This window comes from Harmonia axyridis, chromosome X, assembly GCF_914767665.1.
Source record: "Harmonia axyridis chromosome X, icHarAxyr1.1, whole genome shotgun sequence".
NCBI classification, from domain to species: Eukaryota; Metazoa; Arthropoda; class Insecta; order Coleoptera; family Coccinellidae; genus Harmonia; species Harmonia axyridis.
In genome coordinates this window covers 4,167,900-4,193,450 of record NC_059508.1, presented here as the reverse complement: position 1 = coordinate 4,193,450, position 25,551 = coordinate 4,167,900, and the positions used below count along the sequence as shown (strand labels likewise).

The 25,551-nt window shown below is 33.6% G+C and overlaps 2 protein-coding genes and 1 long non-coding RNA gene across 4 annotated transcripts; all 3 read right to left on the bottom strand.

Annotated features, from left to right (window-relative positions):
• Positions 1-683: 683 nt before the first annotated feature.
• LOC123686129 (pro-interleukin-16-like) lies at positions 684-22,159 on the bottom strand. 2 transcript variants are annotated; one of them, XM_045626122.1, is made up of 3 exons: positions 22,055-22,140; positions 2,777-2,926; positions 684-937 (listed from the first exon to the last, which is right to left on the bottom strand). In XM_045626122.1, exons 1-3 carry the CDS (start codon positions 22,098-22,100, stop codon positions 861-863), a joined length of 273 nt encoding a protein of 90 aa, XP_045482078.1. In that variant the 5' UTR covers positions 22,101-22,140; the 3' UTR covers positions 684-860. The 2 variants fall into 2 exon arrangements, with proteins under 2 accessions (XP_045482078.1, XP_045482077.1); XM_045626121.1 differs by lacking the exons at positions 684-937; positions 2,777-2,926 and adding exons at positions 20,622-20,872; positions 21,840-21,989 and having other exon boundaries at positions 22,055-22,159.
• Positions 15,223-18,811, bottom strand: LOC123686130. Its single transcript, XR_006748406.1, has 6 exons — positions 17,255-18,811; positions 16,943-17,135; positions 16,640-16,834; positions 16,342-16,515; positions 16,043-16,288; positions 15,223-15,795 (listed from the first exon to the last, which is right to left on the bottom strand). It is a non-coding gene; the product is annotated as an uncharacterized LOC123686130 (long non-coding RNA).
• Positions 22,160-22,211: 52 nt separating the features above from the next.
• On the bottom strand, positions 22,212-23,799 carry LOC123686117 (pro-interleukin-16-like). Its single transcript, XM_045626100.1, has 5 exons — positions 23,726-23,799; positions 23,472-23,562; positions 23,360-23,371; positions 22,938-23,270; positions 22,212-22,517 (listed from the first exon to the last, which is right to left on the bottom strand). The coding sequence occupies exons 1-5, from the start codon at positions 23,797-23,799 to the stop codon at positions 22,227-22,229; spliced, it is 801 nt and encodes a 266-aa protein (XP_045482056.1). The 3' UTR covers positions 22,212-22,226.
• Positions 23,800-25,551: the final 1,752 nt, after the last annotated feature.

Sequence of the window (25,551 nt, the reverse complement as noted above, 5' to 3'; positions counted from 1 at the left end):
ATTCGTATCAGGAACATATGATGAATGAGGAGGTATCCGGGTCGCAGATCTTCTTAAGGCAACCAATAATACGCGAATACGTTTTGTGTGTTGCCTATTCAATTTTACTCCTGCTCCTGATATACCTCCTCGGTCTCATATGCTCTTGTTACAAAATTCGTACACCAAATTCTTGATTTTTCGTTCAATTTTACCTATTTCACTCACGAAAATAACATCCAACCTAAATATTCGTATCAGGAACATATGATGAAAGAGGAGGTATCCGGGTCGCAGATTTTCTCAAGGCAACCAATAATACGAGAATCAATTTGTGTTGTGAATTATAATAAATAGGACAAATTATGAAAAAAAGTTTTCGTTACAAAATTACGGAGGTATTTCCAATTTGGTTGCAGAAGGAGAAGGCAAACTTCCTCGGATAAGCCTCTTCCTTAGGTTTATTATTCGGAAGTAACTTGAGAAGTTGTCAACTTCAACTAGCCCACACACGAGCAACTTAGTCGCCTATTTGAGAAGTTGTCAACTTGGTTGGCGACTAAGTTGCTCGTCTGTGGGCCCCATAATATACGATGATGAAGTTAACTAGGCATATTTATCTGCTGAGACTGGAATTTAAAAACTGTTGATTTTTTTTAAATAATAAGTCTGAGATATTTCAAGAAGATTAGAAAGGGCATGTCAATACATTCTATATTTGTTAATAAGTCAACATTTCATACAAAAAAACAATATTAAATTAGGCCAAACGACATACAGATGGCAACAAAAAATTTCATTCTCCATATATCATAATCTTTGTAGTTCCTACATCAACTTTCTTCATAACGGTCCATGCTCGGATTCGAGATAGATTTCTATTATTGTCGAGATATTCCATTTATTGTCAAGATTTCATCTCCAACTTTCAACCTACCATCTTTATCGGCAGCTCCACCTGAAATTCAGAAGAATTATATTATTTATAATTATGTAATTATGGAGTTCGCGAAAAGCATGGACTTGACATTAGGAGCTTTTGAGCGCTACTTCACTTACCACAGAACAGCTTATAGTCATAAATGATGTGATTTATTATAATGTCATTGTTGTCAGTTAGTGTATATAGATTCAGGGTATGATATGATATGATCCTCTGAAATTTCGGAATGACCATTCGAGTGATAATTTAATTTTACATGTACAAACTGAATTTCAACAGTCGAAGTCAGATCTTCTGTTCGAATTTCCTTTGGTTCTAGTGAGATGAAATTTCAAATAAAGCTTGAAATTGTTATTGTAAATCTATTAGGCCAATTGAAAAGTCCCCGGTCTGATGCACAGATGAACGTGCCAGTATTAAATCCATATGATTCTTAGTTGGTACCAACCTTCAAACGATCGTTGTCAAAATTTTACAGCAGTCCAACCATTAGTTTGTGAGATATTGTGTTGTGAGTGTGTAGCTACTTTTGTTATTTGAAAAAAGATGGAAAAAAAAGGACTTTCGTTTTAGTTTGATAATAGGTATTGTGTTGTGAGTGTAGCTACACTTGTTATTTGAAAAAAGATGGAAAAAAGAATTTCGATTACTGATAAAATATTGCTTTTTGAAGGGAAAAAATACAGTTGAAGCAAAATCTTGGCTTGATGAAGAGTTTCCGGAGACTGCACCAGGCAAATCATTCATCATTGATTTTTATACTTAGTTTAAACGTGGTAAATGAGTACCGAAGACGGCGAACGCAGAGGACGACCAGAACAGGCTGTCACAGACGAAAAAATCGAGAAAGTTCACAAAATCTTTTTGTATGACCGTGAAGTTGATCGAGACAGAAGACATTGTGAAGTTATCATCTGAACGTGTACATCATATCATTAACGAATATTTGTACAAGATAAAGCTGTGTGCAAAATGGGTGCCGCGCGAGCTCACAATCGATCAAAAGCAACAACATGTTAATGATTCTGAGCAGTGTTTGAAGCTGTTTAAGAGCAAATAACCTAAATTTTTGCGTCGATATGTGACAAGACAAGACAAGCGTCCAATCGACAGTCAGCTGAGTGGACTGCACACGATGAACCGAATCTGAAGCGAGGAAAAACACAACAGTCAGCTGGCAAGGTTATGGCATCAGTATTCTGGGATGCGCTAGGTATGATATTCATTGATTACCTCCAAAAGGGCAAGACCATCAGCAGCGATTATTATATAGCATTATTAAATCGTTAAATGGAAGAAATATTCGAAAACGGCCTCATTTGAAGAAAAAAAAAAGTGCTGTTTCTTCAAGACAATGCGCCATGTAACAAATCACTGGAAACAATGGGAAAATTTGGCTTCGAATTGCTTCTGAATCCACCGTATTCGCCAGATCTGGCCCCCAGTGACTTTTTCCAGTTCTCAGACCTCAGGAGAATTCTCGCTGAAAAGAAATTTAGCGCCAATGAAGAAGTAATCGCCGAAACTGAGGCAAAAAACAAATAGTACTACAAAAATGGTATCGAAAAGTTGTAAGATCGCTATTTGCCAAAAAAAATGTGTTTTACTATGGTACACCGGGGACTTTTCAATTGGCCTGATACATGAAACTTTTAAACTTGGTCGGATCGATTGTGAATATTGAGTATTTTTTCCCCATATTCGTATTAAATTTTTTCAGGTTCTGACGACGAGATATCTCTTGAGATTAGAGAGTTATCGAATTATTTCGACGAATACAGACATCATGCAAAATAATATACCACCGTTTTCGGGGAATGAGCGCTCAAAATAAAAAAAATAAACTGTTTCAACCTTGGAAGATTTTCTTCACAGTAATTGGTACATCTCCTTGTGGCGAATCCTTTCCTCCTTCTACGCTGAATCCCAAACCATTCTGATCCTTCTGCAGGATTATCTCATGATTAGGCTTCTTGGACATAACGATAATCTGAGCAGCCGTTTCTGAAGCAAAAAATGATGAAGATGTAGACTTTAAATTTGAATCGTAGAAGAGACAGCTACAAAAAAATGTGTGAGAACTTCAACTCATTTTGTGATGGCCAAGATATATTCTCATCATCAAGGGGAAATTTGATCAAGACAGCAATTCATTGTTTTTCAGTAATGTATCTTAGATCATGTGAAACTTATGTTTTTTATTTGTCGTTTCAATGCTATCTTTTGTTACTTTTTGTAATTTATATTCAGGGAATGTATCTTAGATCAAGTGAAATTTTTGTTTTTTTATTTTTTGTTTCAATGCTATCTTTTGTTATTTTTTGTAATTTATATTCACATTGTCCTGTAAATGGGTTGAACAGTTGGACAATAAAGCTATTATTATTATTAAAGTACCTGTATCTAAATTATTGTCGAGGGAAATAGATCTTCTTCTCAACATTTTTACGTCTTTTGGTACTTCGTCCTTCAAAGCTGTTTCTATTACGAAGGTTTAAACAACAGCCTAAGGCAGAAAAAAAAATTGGAATTAGGTCGTGTACTCTGATAGTCAAAAAGTTATGGTACCTTATCTAATTAACAAATTAACTCATGCGTACCTTCAGTAGTTGTACAGCACTCAGTTGTACTAACTTAGTCCTTTGGTGTCCTTTCCATTGATTGAATCAATATGATCACCTTTCGTTAGAGTTCCATCTTGATAGGCAACACTTCCATATCTTATTCGATGAACTACGATATCCTTATTTTCATCAGTTCCACCAGTTATTGTGATACATTTGGCTTCCGGATTAACTTGCTGGTTTTTTTACGAGTTTCTTCAACCTTACTAACTGATTCATTTCCTACAGATGATATTTGCTACAAACATATTCAGAATCAGACATTCGGCAAGTTGCATTGGTATTTGAACCTTCATTACAACCAATGAACAATCCTCGACACAAATCAGATTTAATAATTTAGTACCAAAAATATTGGTTGGCTTGAGGCCAGATAAAAAATAAACCATTCCTGAAGATTAGAAATTTTTGTTTGAATCCAAAATATAGCGTTTTAAATTTTCTATCACATTGTTTTAATGCAAACTCAAAAGGAAAACGAGTGATAATAATACTATATCAAATACAAATTTTCTAGGTCAGACGTAAGTATTTTTTCCAAAGGATGGGACAAATTAAGTTAAAGTCAACATAAAAAAAATCCTGAAACTTGATCACGTATAAGAAAATCTATGTATCTAGCTCTTGAGCAAGGTAATCTTACCTTTATTTTTGGGACGATATTCTTATCTGGTTGTGGATCTGGAGAACTAGGAACTGATTTTGTTACTTCAGGAAATAAGTTCAACTTTTTGGTCGAGTATTTTGGCACCTCTGCATTTTCTCTGATGTTTTTCCTCAGATCTGTGATGATAAGGGACTTGGTACTGCTAAATTTCGATATTCTTTCTTCTCTTCTGGATACTAATGGAACTGGTTTCAAGCCATTTCGGAATGTAGAGGTGTTATCCTTTGATGATATTAAAGATGATCTTGTAGAGGTTTGGAGATCCCAATTTCTCAAGTTTGTCCTCGGTGAAACAATCTACAGTTTTGATGACAAATTAGGAACTTTTGGAGAAATATAAAAAGTTTATAGATACGAATAGAGGGAACTATTCACTATGAACTCACCTTGATTCGTTTCTTTCACAGCTATTTTCTGAGTTTCCAGAACTCTTGTCTGTGGTTTTTCAACTTTTTCCTCGATAACAACATGCGTTTCAATTTTTTCATTATTATTTACGTTTGTGAGTTTGCTTACATTTTCAGTCTTATCATCCGGAACATCCAATTTCCTATTCACAACGGGAGATCCAATTTTAAAATCGTTTCCAGTACGACATTTAGCAGGAGCTAATATATTCTTTCTATTCAAAACCTCAACACTCGAAGACTATTGATATGAATTGAATTGTTATGAATATTTGGAATCAAAATTTAAATAAATTCAAGAATTATAGAGTGAAATGTCTGCATAAGCAACAACGGATATCTCCTCGACCTTCTAGTGATCCTGTTACCCTTAGAAAATCAATAAGAGGTATGGGAATCGCCTTTATTGATTGATGTATTTAGTATGATGCCAACATTCGTGGCTCCTTGTCTGACGGATCGCCATAGCAGTGGCGTAACATATTTCGATTTATTTCGTAATGATGCTCAAAAATAGTTTACGTTGTGATTTATTTATGAAAATTCTTTCGTGCTTCAAAAGGTTAATGGATTTCTCATTTTTATGATTCAGCTATTGTGAATTCAGGACAAGAAGATTTCTGCTGAAACATTCAACATGAATACGGATAAAATCTTCTTCAATGTAGATACGAATTTCAATTCAACACTCAAATTATTATTTTACATTTCTTAAAGATTAAAGGGCAGTCGTAATTTTCAGAAGATCTTTTTTTTTGTTGCATTTTCTCATATATCTGTAAATTTCTAGAGAATCTGACTTCTTATTTATTCAACAATGATAGGCGGGATCGGCTGGTGGATTTAAATTCAATTTATACAACTTTTTCAAAACATAATGAACAAGTTCAATCGATTTTTCAGGAACAATAATTTTTATTGTTGTAATTTGTGGAACAGGAACCAACGCATATATGTGTACCGATAACTTTGAATAATTAATATATTTTATTCGGTTGGAATCAAGTTGAAACATGACAAAATTATCCAGAATTGCTACTTTCATAAAATAAATAAAATTATTGACGAAAAAATTCCTATTTTCCCGTGCCTAACTTAAGTCCCCCGATAGTTTTCTATCATAAAACCATAAAAATCAATTATTTGCTATTCCTTGTCTTTCATTTCTGCTCTTATGGGTACAATAATACGCATAAGGTAATAATAATTACTAATCAGTCTAGAAGAGTTCCTAGTTTTAACCTAAGGAAAATATTACAGTATATTATTAATCATATAAAAACAGGTCATGAATATAACAATTGCGAGAAAAGACATTAGATAAAATAACAGAATATATTTATTACCGAAATAGAGAATTTAAATTATTAATGTTCTATGCTGAAATATATTGGTTTACAATAATCAACCCATTTGAATTTAATGTGTACTGAATATATTCATTAGAAAAATCTATTGGTTTACAAATATTATAGTTTTCGTCAATCTACTTCTCAACTGTTTCCAATCTAATTTCACTCTTTGTCGATTTCTCAATTCGTGGCGAATCCTCGAATTGAAATAGGTTTCAAGAATCATTTCCGTTACAGCAGGGTCATGGATTCTCTCTGGTTCATCATCAAACAGATGCTGATTGAAACATTGAACAACTTTGGATCAACACTGTTCAATGTAGTGAGAGCCAGACGGAGTAAGAAGTTCGAATTATTTTTATCCAAAATATTAAAAACCCTTTCTGTCCACTTAAATATTTTTTTAAACTCAGTACAAATATCAACTACAAATTGAGAGGCATTGGTCAGACACCCCAAGGTTTTTTTTAACTGTAGTTTTGAGTCGGTGCTGTTCAACTTCAGAATGGACACACAAATCTGACAGTTGATTTGATTTGATTTGATTTTTCTCACAACCTTTGTAACTAGATCTCGAAATGTAAGTCACAACATCCTTTGTGTATTCACTTGAATGCCAATTTCTCGAATTGAACGCATATACTTATAGGACAAGTTCTTCAAAAATTTGAGCTGTACTCTCTTTCCACATTTCTATTATCAAGGGGCAGTAACTCTGTATTATCAATGCTAATCACGTTAGCGGAAGTTGAAGCTTTGTTGGTCCAGAAATAGTCAACTAGAAAAAAAGAGAATTATTGTTGTATATCACATTTTATCAATCCAATTCAACTACTGATTTTCATGAAATATTCATATGGCTCACTTTCAAAATGAAAATATGTTCATAATTATTTTTCAATTTAAAAATTAATATTTTCAGAAATTAAATTATTTCGTATTTAATGATTCAAACTACCATTTCGTGTTCTGATTACAATTCATGAAAAATATACATTCAACTATTAAAATATTTTACTTACGTTTAATGCATTCTTCATATCTTCTTCAACGAAAAATTGTGATGAATATTTTTCATCAGATCTTGTAAATTTAATATGGATGATTCAAGGTGTTTCAATTGATTTACTAATATTTTATTTTTGATCTTGAATTTGGAGAGGATTCTTCGAGATAACCTAAAGAATTTCTTTTGCAGCCTTGGGTTTTCCAAATGACGATGTGAATAGTTTCCAATATAGCGGGGATTAGAGAAAAACTGTCTCTACCTAGAAAAGTAGAATTTAAAATAAACTTTAGTTTTTTTCAAAAAATCTTACTTTATTTTAGATATTCATAGTTCCCCAGAGAAAGAAGTGGCACTAGAGCTAAATGATGCAGATTTTGAAGGAAAGGATAAAGTCAGTGTTTCTTCTGAATCTTTTTTTGAAGGAGATTGTATTTTAGAATCACAGAGAGATTCCTCAATACCTCCATTCCCTTCTGAGTAAGTCCTACAAATTGCTTTATGTTATATGGTAATATCCTGAGGAAGATTTTCATTGCAAGGAATTATAATAAATATGACAAATTATGAAAAAAACAGAGGTATTTTCAATTTAATTGCAGAAGACAAACCTTCTTGGATAAGCCTCTTTCTTAGGTTCTAAATGTCACAGCAAACAAGTTGACAAGTGGTAGAGGATGCACATTTTGAAGGACAGCTAAAAGTAGTTGAAGGGTCAAATCTCAATCTTTTTTTGATGGTGATTGTGTTTTAGAATCAGATTCAGTTGAGTCCTGTTCTTCAATACTTCCATTCCCTTCTGAGTAGGTCCTACAAATTGCTTTATGTTATATGATGATATTCTGAGAAAGATTTTCATTGCAAGGAATTATAATAAATAGGACAAATTATGAAAAAAAGTTTTCGTTACAAACTTACGGAGGTATTTCCAATTTGATTGCAGAAGGAGAAGGCAAACTTCCTCGGGTGTGCCTCTGCCTTAGGTTTATTATTTGGAAGCAATCTTCAGGAAAGTGCTTTGAGCAAAGATAATATATATTATTTTCCAAGATTGATCGGTTCCAAGAAATTCTTGCAACCATTTTTCTCGTACGAGTTTATTCGATCGAAGTCTAGAAGAAAACATTTATTAGTCGTATAAATTAGTTTTCCTTGGTTTCAATTATACATAACTGAATATATGTTTTAAGGAAAAAAAATCAGGATTCTGCCCGCCTATGGATGGAACTCACCTATGAAGACTAACCACTAACCTCCCACGATATAATTGAAATCACACAAAAACACTTGTTAGGCATGTCTAATATCACTGCTAATGGTTACAAGTGAAAATACAAAACAATTAAAACAAGGAATAATGAAGATTTAGCCAACTGAGGTGGTGTACAAGCCAGAACCAAATGACAGGTAACCCGAATGAACGTTGCCACATCGACAATTTATCTGAATGGTCGGAAAAATATTAATCTTCTCCTCAGTTCATTCCTTCGTATTGAAAATAGAGCCGGCAACGTTTTCAATTCGGCTAGCTCAATTGTGATTGGCCGCACTAAGCTTTCATCTCTCTTGTATTAGGAATCGTGCCCATATGTTTACTTTCCTTTTCTATATTCCAAGCAACCTTTTACTCACAACCTAAAAGCCAAATGTTACATCAGGATCATAGAAAGGCGAGGAGGTATTCAGAGCAATCTGTTTGATCAATAAATGAACTGGTCAAGTGGCTCTATGTATTGAGGCCAATTATCATCCTACGGAGCATAGAGTTGTTATGTAATGTTTACATTCGGATTCGACTAATGAAGCCAAGACAACCATTTGAAACTTAAGCATTAATTAATTACTTGTTGAATCTCAACTGATTAAGCTGTGCACAATAAATAAGTTGAACCTTGTTCTGTGTTTTATTGAATCTATAATTTCAATTCATAATCAAATTTCCAAAGCCATTCCGTCGTTAACCAATAACCATGAAACACCGGAAGTTTGTAGGTTACCTGCATGAAAATTCTATGATTACACCGGATACCTCTTCGACTTCCTATGTTCCTACTGAATACAGTGCAAGTATAGCGATCAAAATTTCCAAAGCCTTTTCCGTCTCAGGAAAAAGGCCCCGTGTTTCTTAAAAATTACGGTCAGCGCCTTGAAATTTAGTTCAGGTTTGTCTTGCCATATCCTTCGCCACAATTCGAGTTCATTTCTGATGTTTAAATAATAAAACTTGGAAAAAGTGTCCCAAACATTGGAAATGGAATGAATTGTCTTCATTTGAGCAGGGTGTAGTATGCTTAATGTCTGGCGTGTTTTCTTCAAGAAATCTTCTGATGATGGAATCCAAGTAAGGAATAATTATAGACCTTCACCAGTACTCAGATGGGCTAGTGGCTGGTTGGTTGGTTGAATTTGTCTTTCGGCAGTCCGGGCTTTTCGGCGTTTGAAAAGGCATCTTTCATTATTTCCTCAGCTACTTTTTCTGCATCATCACGGTGACTTTTGATCATTTGAAAAATTTTTGTTTGCACCGGTTATCAGATAGAGCATTGTGATCGTTAATCAAAGGGGTCAGTTTATGTGACGCACAATGGGAAAACAAAGCTTTGTCCTGATTCGACAAAACTAACAAAATCTTCTTGTATAGTATATCCAAAGTCACTTGAACTAGTCTATAAAAACGCTTGGCCATATATGTCCCTTTGAAGTGGATACCGCGATCTGCTAATTACCGGGGTTTATTTGAAAGTATTGTTAGGCAATCAATACACAGAACCCAAAGGAATTTCTGGAAACTTGGACAACACTTTTATAACCGAAAAATTCAGTTTCCTCCAAGTGACTTTGGATATACTATACTCTGTAACACTTTGCATCAAAATATAATTAGAATATAATTCCAATAGATTCTTCTTGTTCTTTTCCTCAAATGTCTGCCATTTCATGTGCTAATATGCTATATGCTGTTCCTTTTTCACTTTATCCATATTATCCCTTCTCAGTACTTCGCCACACTAATGATACTACTATTTTACTTACCTTTTAATTAAGGATTTCATTTTGGATATCAACTGATCGGTAGCTCGAATTTTATTACCACCACCAATTAGTTAGGTAGTATTATATAGTGGTTGAACGCGTCCTACAAAAATACTTCCTTTAAAGCCGACGATGTTGTCGACGGATGCTGGGATTGCTCGATCATAAAAAATATAGAATTATGCTTCTCGGAAAAAGCTCCGAAGCAATAGAAACATCTGGCTCAAAAATTTCCGAAAGAGTAAAAGATTTCTCAAACCTCATTCTCTGTTATCGTAATTTCCGATTCGAAACTTCGAAACAATATCGGTACTTTCTAGATATGATATGTAGTTATTTCCTATTCAATTTTTTTCAAGGTTTTGGAAGAAGAGTCGAGTTTGAATTGAACATTATTTTCATAATGGTAACAATGGTAACTTGTATTTTTCGAAGTCGTACAATCCGAATTTGGCATAGCTTCTGCTTAGAAAATGTTTTCTACACTTTATATTATATTTAAAACTCGAAAACACTCCGTTTTTCGAGTTGTTTGGGTAGTAAACCAATTGAATATAAATATTCAGTTTGGACATTTTCTTATTAGGTATCTCAAATTTTCTCACTTGCAATGTGATCGCAAACATTTTTCGTGACCGTTTATCAATGGACGTCTCAATTTTTTTCAGAAAATGAATCTAATCTTATCAATAGGTTTCCGTTGGTTCCATTCTGAGCATAAAAAAATTAACTTATTTTCATCACAATGCTAAAGACCTTTAGAATAAATGGCGAATGACGTATGGATGACATGCAAACAAATTGATTGGCAATACTTATAATTATTCAACAGTTTGATTCTCTCTAGTTTTCTGGTCCAGATGGTCTGGAATGATGCCCACACACGAGCAACTTAGTCGCCAACTTGAGAAGTTGTCAACTTCAACTGGCCCACACACGAGCAACTTAGTCGCCAACTTGAGAAGTTGTCAACTTCAACTGGCCCACACACGAGCAACTTAGTCGCCAACTTGAGAAGTTGTCAACTTCAACTGGCCCACACACGAGCAACTTAGTCGCCAACTTGAGAAGTTGTCAACTTCAACTGGCCCACACACGAGCAACTTAGTCGCCAACTTGAGAAGTTGTCAACTCCAACTGGCCCACACACGAGCAACTTAGTCGCCAACTTGAGAAGTTGTCAACTTGGTTGGCGACTAAGTTGCTCGTCTGTGGGCCCCATAATATACGATGATATAACATGGTAAAGTTAACTTAACTACGCATATTTATCTGCTGAGACTGGAATTTAAAAACTGTTGAATTTTTTTTAAATAATTAGTCTGAGATATTTAATGAAGATTAGAAAGGGCATATCAGTACGTTCTATATTTGTTAATAAGTCAACATTTCACACGAAACAACAATATCAAATTAGGCGAAACGACATTCAGATGGCAACAAAAAATTTCATTCTCAATATATCATCGATTTTATCATTTAAGTTACTGCATCAACTTTCTTCATAATGGTCCATTCTTGGATTCGAGATAGATTTGAAAAATCTATTCCATCCATAGTCAAAATTTCATCTCCAAGTTTCAACCTTCCATCTTTATCGACAACTCCACCTGAAATTCAGGAGAATTATATTATTTATAATCATGTAATTATGATATTTGAGAAAAGCACAGACTTGACATTAGGAACTTTTGAGCGCTTTTCCATTTATGCGCCAAATGTTCCCTCGCTTATCACAGAACAGCTTATAGGCATATATGATGTGATTTATTATAAGATCATTGTTGTCGGTTAGTGTATGTAGATTCAGGGTTCTTATGATATGATACTCTGAAATTTCAGAATGACCATTCGAGTGATAATTTTACATGTACAAACTTAATTTAAACTTTGTTTAAGAAAATATCGGCAAAATTTTTTCCATATTCTATTCGAATTTTCTATGGTTCTAGTGTCATGAAATTTCAAATAAAGCTTGAAATTGTCATTGTAAATCTATTAGGCCAATTGAGAAGTCCCCGGTCTGATGCACAGATGGACGTGCTAGTATTAAATCCATATGATTCTTAGTTAGTACCAACCTTCAAGCGATACGTGTCAAAATTTTACAGCAGTCCGACCATTAGTGAGTGTAGCTACTTTTGTTATTTGAAAAAAGATCGAAAACAAAAGAATTTCGTGTGCTGATAAAATTTTTTTACGTCTTTTGATACTTCGTCCTTCAAAGCAATTTCTATCACGAAGGCTTCAACAACAGCTCAAGGCAGAAAAAAAATTGGAATTAGGTCTTGTACTCTGATAGTCAAAAAGTTATGGTAAATTAACTCATGCGTACCTTCAGTATTTGTACAACATCTGTGTAACTTAGTCCTTTGGTGTCCTTTCCATTGATTGAAACAATATGATCACCTTTCATCAGAGTTCCATCTTGATATGCAACACTATGATATCCTTATTTTCATCAGTTCCACCATTTATTGTGATAACAATATTTTCCCAACGACATTTGGCTTCAGGATTACCTTGCAGGTTTTTTTATGAGTTTCTTCAACCTTACACACTGATTCATTTCCTACAGATGATATTTGCTACAAACATATTCAGAATACTTCTATCAGACATTCGGCAAGTTGCATTGATTATATTTATTAGTCCAATCGATCATTTACATGATATAAGACAAGTCAAAATATACATTATATACAAATATTTCTTGGTATTTGAACCTTTATTACAAACTATAAACAATCCTCGACACAAATCAGATTGAATAATTTAGTACAAAAAATATTGGTTGGCTTGGAGCCACATAAAAAATAAATCATTCCTGAAGATTAGAAATTTTTGTTTGAAACCAAAATGTAGTGTTTTAAATTTTCACATTGTTTTAATGAAAACTCAAAAGTAAAACGAGTGATAATAACAAATAATACAAATTTTCTAGGTCAGCCGTAAGTATATTTTCCAAAGGATGGGACAAATTTGAGTGAAAGTTACTCTCAATATGAAAAAATCCTGAAACTTGATAACGTATAAAAAAATCTATGTATCTAGCTCTTGAGCAAGGTAATCTCACCTTTATTTTTGGGACGACATTCTCATCTGGTTGTGGATCTGGAGAACAAGAAACTGATTTCGTTACTTCAGGAAATAAGTCCAACTTTTTTGTGTAGTATTTTGGTACCTCTGCAACAGTTTTCGCATTTTCTTCGATGTTTTTCCTCTGATCTGTGATGCTAAGGGACTTGGTTCGCTAAATTTCGATATTCTTTCTTCTCTTCTGGATACTAATGGAACTGGTTTCAAGCCATTTCGGAATGTAGAGGTGTTATATGATATTGATATTGATCAAGGTAATCTTACCTTTACTTTTGGGACGACATTCTCATCTGGTTGTGGATCTGGAGAACTAGAAACTGATTTCGTTACTTCAGGAAATAAGTCCAACTTTTTGGTGTAGTATTTTGGTACCTCTGCAACAGTTTTCGCATTTTCTTCGAAGTTTTTCCTCAGATCTGAGATGCTAAGGGACTTGGTACTGCTGAATTTCGATATTCTTTCTTCTCTTCTGGATACTAATGGAACTGGTTTCAAGCCATTTCGGAATGTAGAGGTGTTATATGATATTAAAGATGTTCTTGTAGAGGTTTGGAGATCCCAATTTCTCAAGTTTGTCCTCGGTGAAACAATCTACAGTTTTGATGAAAAATTAGGAACTTTTGGAGAAATATAAAAAGTTTATAGATACGAATAGAGGGAACTATTCACTATGAACTCACCTTGATTCGTTTCTTTCACAGCTATTTTCTCAGTTTCCAGAACTCTTGTCAGTGGTTTTTCAACTTTTTCCTCGATAACAACATGCGTTTCAATTTTTTCAATATTATTTACGTTTGTGAGTTCGCTTACATTTTCAGTCTTATCACCTGGAACTTCCAATTTCCTATTCACAACGGGAGATCCAATTTTAAAATCTTTTCCAGTACGACATTTAGCAGGAGCTAATATATTCTTTCTATTCAAAACCTGAACACTCGAAGAATATTGATATGAATTGAATTGTTAATAATATTTGAAATCAAAATTTAAATAAATTCTAGAATTATAGAGTAAAATGTCTGCATAAGCAACAATGAATTTTTCACGTTAACCAACGGATATCTCCTCGACCTTCTAGTGATCCTGTTACCCTTAGAAAATCAATAAGAGGTATGGGAATCGCCTTGTATTGATTGATGTATTTTGATGCCAACAGTCGTGGCTCCTTGTCTGACAGAACGCCTTAGCAGTGGCGTAACATATTTCGATTTATTTCAAAATTATGCTCAAAAATTGTTTACGTTGTTATTTATTTATGAAAATTCTTTCGTACTTCAAAAGGTCAATGGTTTTCTCATTTTTATAATTCAGCCATTGCGAAGTTAGAAAAAGAAGATTTCTGCTAAAACATTCAACTTGAATACGAATAAAATCTTCTTCACTTAACGAATTACGATTTTACACTCAAATTATTATTTTACATTTCTTAAAGGTTAGAGGGCAGTCGTAATTTTCAGGAGATCTTTTTTTTTGTTGCATTTTTTCAAATATCGGTGAATTTCTAGAGAAAGTGACGTCTTATTTATTCAACAATGATTGGCGTGATCGGCTGGTGGATTTGAATTCAATTTATACAACTTTTTCAAAACATAATGAACTAGTTCGAACGATTTTTCATGAACAATAATTTATTGAAAATTCGAGGTGAATTGTCTTAGGTCACCATTTTGTTCATTTTCAGAAAAAAAATCTTTGAACAAGCACTATTGAAATAATAATTTCATTGTTGAAATTTGTGGAACAGGGACTAACGCATATATGCATAACTTTGAATAATTAATATATTTTATTTGGTTGGAATCAAGTTGAAACATGACAAAATTATCGAGAATTGCTACTATCATAAAATAAATAAAATTACTGACGAAAAAATTCCTATTTTCCCGTGCCCAACTTAAGTTCCCCGATCGTTCTCTAACATAAAACTGAAAAAATCAATTATTTGCTATTCCTTGTCTTTCATTCCTGCTCTTATGGGTACAATAATACCCATAGGGTAATAATAATTACTAATGAGTCTAGCAGAGTTCCTAGTTTTAATCTAAGGAAAAGTATATTATTAATCAAATAAAACAGGTCATGAATATAGCAATAGAGAGAAAAGACATTAGATAAAATAACAGAATATATTTATTACCGAAATAAAGAATTTAAATTATTAATGTTCTAAGCAGAAATATATTGGTTTACAATAATCAACCCATTTGAATTTAATGTGTATTAATATATTCATTAGAAAAATCTATTGGTGTACAAATATTATAGTTTTCGTCAATCTACTTCTCAACTGATTCCAATCTAATTTCACACTTTGTCGATTTCTCAATTCGTGGCGAATCCTCGAATTGAAATAGGTTTCAAGAATCATTTCCGTTACAGCAGGGTCATGGATTCTCTCTGGTTCATCATCAAACAGATGCTGATTGAAACATTGAACAACTTTGGATCAACACTATTCAATGTAGTGAGAGCTAGACGGAGTAAGAAGTTCGAATAATTTTCATCGAAAATATTAAAAACCCTTTCTGTCCACCTGAATATTTTTTCAGCCTCATCAACTACAAAGTGAGAGGCATTGGTACGACACCCCAATGTTTTTTTAACTGTAGTTTTGGGTCGGTGCTGTTCAACTTCAGCTTATCACGTTAGCGGAAGTTGAAGCTTTGTTGGTCCAGAAATAGTCAACTAGAAAAAAAGAGAATTATTGTTGTACATCACAGATTTCTCCATCCAATTCAACTACTGATTTTCATGAAAAATTCATATGGCTTACTTTCAAAATGAAAATATATTCATAATTTTTTTTTCAATTTAAAAAATTTATATTTTCAGAAATCAAATTATTTCATATTTAATGATTCAAACTACCATTTCGTGTTCTGATTACAATTTATGAAAAATATGCATTCAAATATTGAAATATTTTACTCACGTTTAATGCATTCTTCATATCTTCTTCACCGAAAAATTGTGATGAATAGTTTTCATCAGATCTTGTAAATTTGATATGGATAATTTAAGGTGTTTCACTTGATTTACTTATATTTTATTTTTGATCTTGAATTTGGACAGGATTCTTCGAGATAACCTGAAGAATTTCTTTTGCTGCCTTGGGTTTTCCAAATGACGATGTGAATAATCTCCAATATAGTGGGGATTTGAGAAAAACTATCTCTACCTAGAAAAGTAGAATTTAAAAATGAACTCTAGTTTTTTTTCAAAATATCTCACTTTATTTTAGATATTCATAGTTCCCCAGAGAAAGAAGTGGCACTAGAGTTAAATGATGCAGATTTTGAAGGAGAGGATAAAGTCAGTGTTTCTTCTGAATCATTTATTGATGGAGATTGTATTTTATAATCAGAAAGAGATTCTTCAATACCTCTATTCCCTTCTGATTAAGTCCTGCAAATTGTTTTATGTTATATGGTAATATTCTGAGGAAGATTTTCATTGCAAGGAATTATAATAAATATGACAAATTAGGAAGAAAACAGAGGCATTTTCAATTTAATTGCCGAAGACAAACCTCCTTGGATGAGCCTCTTTCTTAGGTTCTAAATGTCACTACCAAACAAGTCGACAAGAGGTAGAGGATGCACATTTTGAAGGACACCTTAAAGTAGTTGAAGGGTCAAATCTCATGTTTTCTTTTATGATGATTGGGTTTTAGACTCAGATTCAGTTGAGTCCTGTTCTTCAATACTTCCCTTCTGAGTAGGTACTACAAATTGCTTTATGTTATATAATAATATTTTGAGGAAGATTTTCATTGCAAGGAATTATAATAAATAGGACAAATTATGAAAAAAAGTTTTCGTTACAAACTTACAGAGGTATTTCCAATTTGATTGCAAAAGAAGAAGGGGAATAAGCCGAATAAGCCTCTGTCTTAGGTTCATTATTCGGAAGCAATCTTCAGGAAAGTGATTCGAGCAAAGATAATATATTTTATTTTCCAAGAATGGTCGGTTCCAAGAAATTCTCGCAACCATTTTTCTCGTACGAGTTGATTCGATCGAAGTCTAGAAGAAAACATTTATTAGTCGTATAAATTAGTTTTCCTTGGTTTCAATTATACGTAACTGAATATTTGTTTTAAGGAAAAAAATCAGGATTCTGCACGCCTATGGATGGAACTCACCTATGAAGTCTAACCACTAACCTCCCACAATATAAGTAAAACCACACAAAAACACTTGTTAGGCATGTCTAATATCACTGATAATGGTAACAAATGAAAATACAAAACAATTAAATCAAGGAATAATTAAGATTTAGCCAACTGAGGTGGTGTACAAGCCAGAACCAAATGACAGATAACCCGAATGAACGTTGCCACATCGACAATTTATCTGAATGGTCGGAAAAATATTAATCTTCTCCTCAGTTCATTCCTTCGTATTGAAAATAGAGCCGGCAACGTTTTCAATTCGGCTAGCTCAATTGTGATTGGCCGCACTAAGCTTTCATCTCTCTTGTATTAGGAATCGTGCCCATATGTTTACTTTCCTTTTCTATATTCCAAGCAACCTTTTACTCACAACCTAAAAGCCAAATGTTACATCAGGATCATAGAAAGGCGAGGAGGTATCCAGAGCAATCTGTTGGATCAATAAATGAACTGGTCAAGTGGCTCTATGTATTGAGGCCAATTATCATCCTACGGAGCATAGAGTTGATATGTAATGTTTACATTCGGATTCGACTAATGAAGCCAAGCCAACCACTTGAAACTTAAGCATTAATTAATTACTTGTTGAATCTCAACTGAGTAAGCTGTGCACAATAAATAAGTTGAACCTTGTTCTGTGTTTTATTGAATCTATAATTGCAATTCATAATCAAATTCCCAAAGCCATTCCGTCGTTAACCAATAACCATGAAACACCGGAAGTTTGTAGGTTACCTGCATGAAAATTCTATGATTACCCCGGATACCTCTTCGACTTCCTATGTTCCTACTGAATACAGTGCAAGTATAGTGATCGAAATTTCCAAAGCTTTTTCCGTCTCAGGAAAAAGGCCCCGTGTTTCTTAAAAAAAATTACGGTCAGCGCCTTGAAATTTAGTTCAGGTTTGTCTTGCCATATCCTTCGCCACAATTCGAGTTCATTTCTGATGTTTAAATAATAAAACTTGGAAAAAGTGTCCCAAACATTGGAAATGGAATGAATTGTCTTCATTTGAGCAGGGTGTAGTATGCTTAATGTCTGGCGTGTTTTCTTCAGGAAATCTTCTGATGATGGAATCCAAGTAAGGAATAATTATAGACCTTCTTCAGTACTCAAATGGGCTAGTGGCTGGTTGGTTGGTTGAATTTGTCCTTCGACAGTCCGGGCTTTTCGGCGTTTGTAAAGGCATCTGTCATTAATTCCTCAGCTACTTTTTCTGCATCATCACGGTGACTTTTGATCATTTGAAAAATTTTTGTTTGATCCGGATATCAGATAGAGCATTGAGATCGTTAATAACCAGGGTCAGTTTATGTGACCCACAATAGGAAAACGAAGCTTAGTCCTGATTCGACAAAACCAACAAAATCTTCTTGTACTCTGTAACACTTTGCATCGAAATATAATTAGAATATAATTCCAATAGTTTCTTCTTGTTCTTATCCTCAAAAGTCAAATGTCTGCTGTTTCATCTGCTAATATGCTATATGCTCTCCCACTTCCACTTTATCCATAATACCTATCCCTTTTCAGTACTTCTATTTTACTAATATTGAGGCTTTCATTTTGGATATCAACTGATCGGTAGCTCGAATTTTATTACCACCACCAATTAGGTAGGTAACGGGTGTTTCTTTTCTTTTTCTTTACTTTAAGTTGGCATTACTGTTCAAGATGACGACCGATTTAACAGCTGTGATTTATTCTCAGTTTGGTTTGGCAATTCATCATGAATAGACTCACGCCTGAACAACGCTTGCAAATAGTGCAATTTCATTTCGAAAATAATAGTTCTGTGTGGAATACGTATCGCGCACTATTTTGTTTAGCGATGAAGCGCACTTCTGGTTGAATGGCTACGTCAACAAACAAAACTGCCGCATTTGGAGTGAAGCTAATCCTCAAGTGTGTGTCGAAACACCGTTACATCCAGAAAAACTGACTGTTTGGTGCGCTTTATGGGCTGGTGAATCATTGGTCCGTATTTCTTCAAAAACGATGATGGCCAGAACGTTACATTCAATGGTGATCGGTATAGAGCCATGATTACTAACTTTTTCATTCCTGAATTGAACAACCATGATGTCCAGGAGCTGTGGTTCCAACAAGACGACGCAACATATCACACAGCTCGTGCCACAATCGATTTATTGAAAGACACGTTTGGTGACCGCCTAATTTCACGTTTTGGACATGTGAATTGGCCTCTAAGATCTTGTGATTTAACACCGCTAGACTACTTTCTGTGGGGCTATGTAAAGTCATTGGTCTATGCGGATAAGCCACAAACCCTTGACCATTTGGAAGACAACATTCGCCGTGTTATTGCCGATATACGGCCACAAATGTTGGAAAAAGTCATCGAAAATTGGACGTCCAGATTGGACTACATCCGAGCCGGCCGTGGCGGTCATATGCCAGAAATCATATTTGAAATGTAATGCCACAAGATTATCTTGCGGATAAATAAAATTCATGTCAATCGAATAATCCATCGTTGTTTTATTGCAATTCAAAGTTCTATAGCCCTAAGAAAAACCCTTTAGTAGTATTTAGTGGTTGAATGCGTCCTACAAAAATACTTCCTCTAAAGCCAACGATGTTGTCGACGGATGCTGGGATTGCTCGATCATAAAAAATATACAATTATGCTTCTCGGAAAAAGCTTCGAAGCAATAGAAACATCCAGAACTATAGCTTCTGCTTAGAAAAATTTTTCTATAATTTATATTATATAAAAAATAAAATAAATAAAATTTCGAGTTGTTTAGGTAGTAAACCAATTGAATATAAATATTCAGTTTGGACATTTTTTTATTAGGTATAATCTCATAAAATCCAACAACTGAATAAGTTTTTCATAGACTTTTCCTTCAACTCATTAGGTATCTCAAATTTTGTTACTTGCAATGTGATAGCAAACATTTTTTGTGGCCGTTTATCAATGGACGTCTCAATTTTTCTCAAAAAATGAACCGTTCGAGTATAATCTTATCATTAGGTTTCCGTAGGATCCATTCTGAGCATAAAAAGGAAATTACTTATTTTTATCACAATTCTAAAGACCATTAGAATAAATGGCGTATGGGTGACATGCAAAGAAATTGATTGGCAATTCTTATCATCATTCAACAGCTTGATTCTATTTAATTTTCTAGTCCAGATCATCTGTAATATACAATGATATAACATGGTAAAGTTAAATTAACTTCGCATATTTATCTGCTGAGACAGCTTAAGTACGACTACGCTTTATCTGCTGAGACTGGAATTTAAAAACTCTTGATTTTTTTCAAATAATTAGTCTGAGATATTTCATGAAGATTAGAAGGGGCATATCAGTACGTTCTATATTTGTTAATAAGTCAACATTTCATATGAAACAACAATATTAAATTAGGCGAAACGACACACAGATGGCAACAAAAAATTTCATTTTCGATATATCATAATCTTTGTTGTTCCTACATCAACTTTCTTCATAACGGTCCATGCTTGGATTCGAGATAGATTTGAGAAATCTATTCCATTTATTGACAAGATTTCATCTCCATCTTTCAACCTACCATCTTTATCGGCAACGCCACCTGAAATTCAGAAGAATAATATTATTTATAATCATGTAATTATGAAATTCGAGAAAAGAATGGACTTGACATTAGGAGCTTTTGAGCGCTACTTCATTTGTGCGCCAAATGTTCCCTCGCTTACCACAGAACAGGTTATAGGCATATATGATGTGATTTATTACAATGTCATTGTTGTCGGTTAGTGTATATAGATTCAGGGTTCTCATGATATGATCCTCTGAAATTTCGGAATGACCATTCGAGTGATAATTTTACATATACAAACTGAATTTCAACAGTCGAAGTGAGATCTCTTGTTTAAGGAAATATCGGCAAAATTTTTTCCATATTTTATTCGAATTTTCTTTAGTTAAAGTGACATGAAATTTCAAATAAAGGTTGAAATTGTTATTGTAAATCTATTAGGCCAATTGAGAAGTCCCCGGTCTGATGCACAGATGGCCATGCTAGTAATAAATCCATATGATTTTTAGTTGGTACCAACCTTCAAACGATACGTGTCGAAATTTTACAGCAGTCCGACCATTAGTTTGTGAGATATTGTGTTGTGAGTGTAGGTAGCTACCTACACTCACAACACAATATCTCACAAACTAATGGTCGGACTGCTGTAAAATTTCGACACGTATCGTTTGTCAAATAACAAAAGTAGCTACTTTTGTTATTTGACAAAATGAATTTCGTTTGCTGATAAAATATTGCTTTTTGAAGGGAAAAAATACAGTTGAAGCAAAAGCTTGGCTTGATGAAGAGTTTTCGGAGTCTGACTCTTCAATTGGCCTGTTACATGCAACTTTCAGACTTGGTCGGATCGGTTGTGAATTTTTTCTGGTTTTGACGACGAGATTCCTCCCAAGATTTGAGAGTTATCGAAGAATTTTGACGAATACAGACATCATGCAAAATGATATACCACCGTTTTCGGGGAATGAGCGCTCAAAATAAAAAAATAAACTATTTCAACCTTGGAAGATTTTCTTCACAGTAATTGGTACATCTCCTTGTGGCGAATCCTTTCCTCCTTCTACGCTGAATCCTAAACCATTCTGATCTTTCTGCAGGATTACCTCATGATCAGGCTTTTTGGACATAACGATAATCTGAGCAGCCCTTTCTGAAGCAAAAAATGATGAAAATGTAGACTTTAAATTCGAATCGTAGAAGAGACAGCTACAGTACCTGTATCTAAAGTATTGTCGAGGGAAATAGATCTTCTTTTCAACATTTTTACGTCTTTTGGTACTTCGTCCTTCACAGCTATTTCTATCACAGCCTAAGGCAGAAAAAAAAATGGAATTAGGTCTTGTACTCTTATAGTCAAAAAGTTATGGTACCTTATCTAATTGAAAAATTAACTCATGCGTACCTTCAGTAGTTGTACAGCATCTGTGTAACTTAGTCCTTTGGTGTCCTTTCCATTGATTGAAACAATATGATCACCTTTCGTCAGAGTTCCATCTTGATAGGCAACACTTCCATATCTTATTCGATGAACTATGATATCCTTATTTTCATCAGTTCCACCAGTTATTGTGATACCAACATTTTCTCCAACGACATTTGGCTTCAGGATTACCTTGCAGGTTTTTTTATGAGTTTCTTCAACCTTACACACTGATTCATTTCCTACAGATGATATTTGCTACAAACATATTCAGAATACTTCTATCAGACATTCGGAAAATTGCAATGGTATTTGAACCTTCATTACAACCTATGAACAATCCTCGACACAAATCAGTTTCAATAATTTAGTACCAAAAATATTGGTTGGTTGAGGCCAAATAAAAAATTAATCATTCCTGAAGATAAGAAAGTTTTCTTTGAAACCAAAGAATAGTGTTTTATATTTTCCATTACATATATTGTTTAAATCAAACTCAAAGAAGAACAATTTGATAACAATACTATATCAAATACAAATTTGCTAGGTCAGCCATAAGCATATTTTTCAAAGGGTGGAACTAATTTGAGTGAAATTCACTCTCAATATAAATAATCCTGAAACTTGATCACGTATAAAAAAATCTATGTATCTAGCTCTTAGGCAAGGTAATCTTACCTTTATTTTTGGGACGACATTCTTATCCGATTGTGCATCTGGAGAACTAGCAACTGATTTCGTTACTTTAGGAAATAAGTCCAACTTTTTGGTCGAGTACTTTGGTACCTCTGCAACAGTTTTCGCAATTTCTTCGAAGTTTTTCCTAAGATCTGTGACGCTAAGGGACTTGGTACTGCTAAATTTCGATATTCTTTCTTCTCTTCTGGACACTATAGGAACTGGTTTCAAGGCATTTCGGAATGTAGAGGTGTTATCCTTTGATGATGTTAAAGATGATCTTGTAGAGGTTTGGAGATCCCAATTTCTCAAGTTTGTCCTCGGTGGAACAATCTACAGTTTTTATGACAAATTAGGAACTTTTGGAGACATATAAAAAGTTTATAGATACGAATAGAGGGAACTATTCACTATGAACTCACCTTGATTCGTTTCTTTCACAGCTATTTTCTCAGTTTCCAGAACTCTTGTCAGTGGTTTTTTCACTTTTTCCTCGATAACAACATGCGTTTCAATTTTTTCATTACTATTTACGTTTGTGAGTTTGCTCACATCTTCAGTTTTATCACCTGGAACATCCAATTTCTTATTTACAACGGGAGATCCAATTTTGAAATCTTTTCCACTACGACATTAAGCAGAAGCTAATATATTCTTTCTATTCAAAACCTCAACACTCGAAGAATATTGATATGAATTGAATTGTTATGAACATTTAAAATCAAAATTTAAATAAATTCTAGAATTATAGAGTAAAATGTCTGCATAAGCAACAATGAATTTTTTACGTTAACCAACGGATATCTCCTCGACCTTCTAGTGATCCTGTTACCCTTAGAAAATCAATAAGAGGTATGGGCATCGCCTTTATTGATTGATGTAATTAGTTTGATGCCAACAGTCGTGGCTCCTTGTCTGACGGAACGCCTTAGCAGTGGCGTAACATATTTCGATTTATTTCAAAATTATGCTCAGAAATAGTTTACGTTGTGATTTATTTATGAAAATTCGTTCGTACTTCAAAAGGTCAATGATTTTCTCATTTTTATGATTTAGCCATTGTGAAGTTAGGAAAGGAAGATTTCTGCTAAAACATTCAACATGAATACGAATAAAATCTTCTTCACTTTACGAATTACGATTTTACACTCAAATTATTATTTTACATTTCTTAAATGTTGAAGGGCAGTCGTAATTTTCAGGAGATCTTTTTTTCTGTTGCATTTTTTCAAATATCTGTGAATTTCTAGAGAAAGTGACTTCTTATTTATTCAACAATGATTGGCATGATCGGCTGGTGGATTTGAATTCAATTTATACAACTTTTTCAAAACATAATGAGCTAGATCGAACGATTTTTCATGAACAATAATTTATTGAAAATTCGAGGTGAATTGTCTAAGGTCACCATTTTGTTCATTTTCAGAATAAAAATCTTTGAACAAGCACTATTGAAATAATTATTTCATTGTTGAAATTTGTGGAACAGGGACTAACGCATATATGCATAACTTTGAATAATCAATATATTTTATTTGGTTGATATCAAGTTGAAACATGACAAAATTATCGAGAATTGCTACTTTCATAAAATAAATAAAATTACTAACGAAAAAATTCCTATTTTCCCGTGCCCAACTTAAGTTCCCCGATCGTTCTCTAACATAAAACTATAAAAATCAATTATTTGCTATTCCTTGTCTTTCATTTCTGCTTTTATGGGTACAATAATACCCATAGGGTAATAATAATTACTAATGAGTCTAGAAAAATTCCTAGTTTTGATCTAAGGAAAATATAACTGTATATTATCAATCATATCAAAACAGGTCATGAATGTAGCAATAGAGAGAAAAGACATTAGATAAAATAACAGAATATATTTATTACCGAAATAGAGAATTTAAATTATTAATGTTCTAAGCAGAAATTTATTGGTTTACAATAATCAACCCATTTGAATTTAATGTGTACTTAATATATTCATTAGAAAAATCTATTGGTTTACGAATATTATAGTTTTCGTCAATCTACTTCTCAACTGATTCCAATCTAATTTCACACTTTGTCGATTTCTCTCTCAATTCGTGGCGAATCCTCAAATTGAAATAGGTTTCAAGAATCATTTCCGTTACAGCAGGGTCATGGATTCTCTTTGGTTCATCATCAAACAGATGCTGATTGAAACATTGAACAACTTTGGATCAACTCTATTCAATGTAGTGAGAGCTAGACGGAGTAAGAAGTTCGAATAATTTTCATCGAAAATATTAAAAACCCTTTCTGTCCACCCGAATATTTTTTCAGCCTCATCAACTACAAATTGAGAGGCATTGGTAAGACACCCCAAGGTTTTTTTTAACTGTAGTTTTGGGTCGGTGCTATTCAACTTCAGCGCTTATCATGTTAGCGGAAGTTGAAGCTTTGTTGGTCCAGAAATAGTCAACTAGAAAAAAAGAGAATTATTGTTGTATATGAAAGATTTATCCATCCAATTCAACTACTGATTTTTATGGAAAATTCATATGGCTTACTTTCAAAATGAAAATATGTTCATAATTTTTTTCAATTTAAAAAATTTATATTTTCAGAAATCAAATTATTTCATATTTAA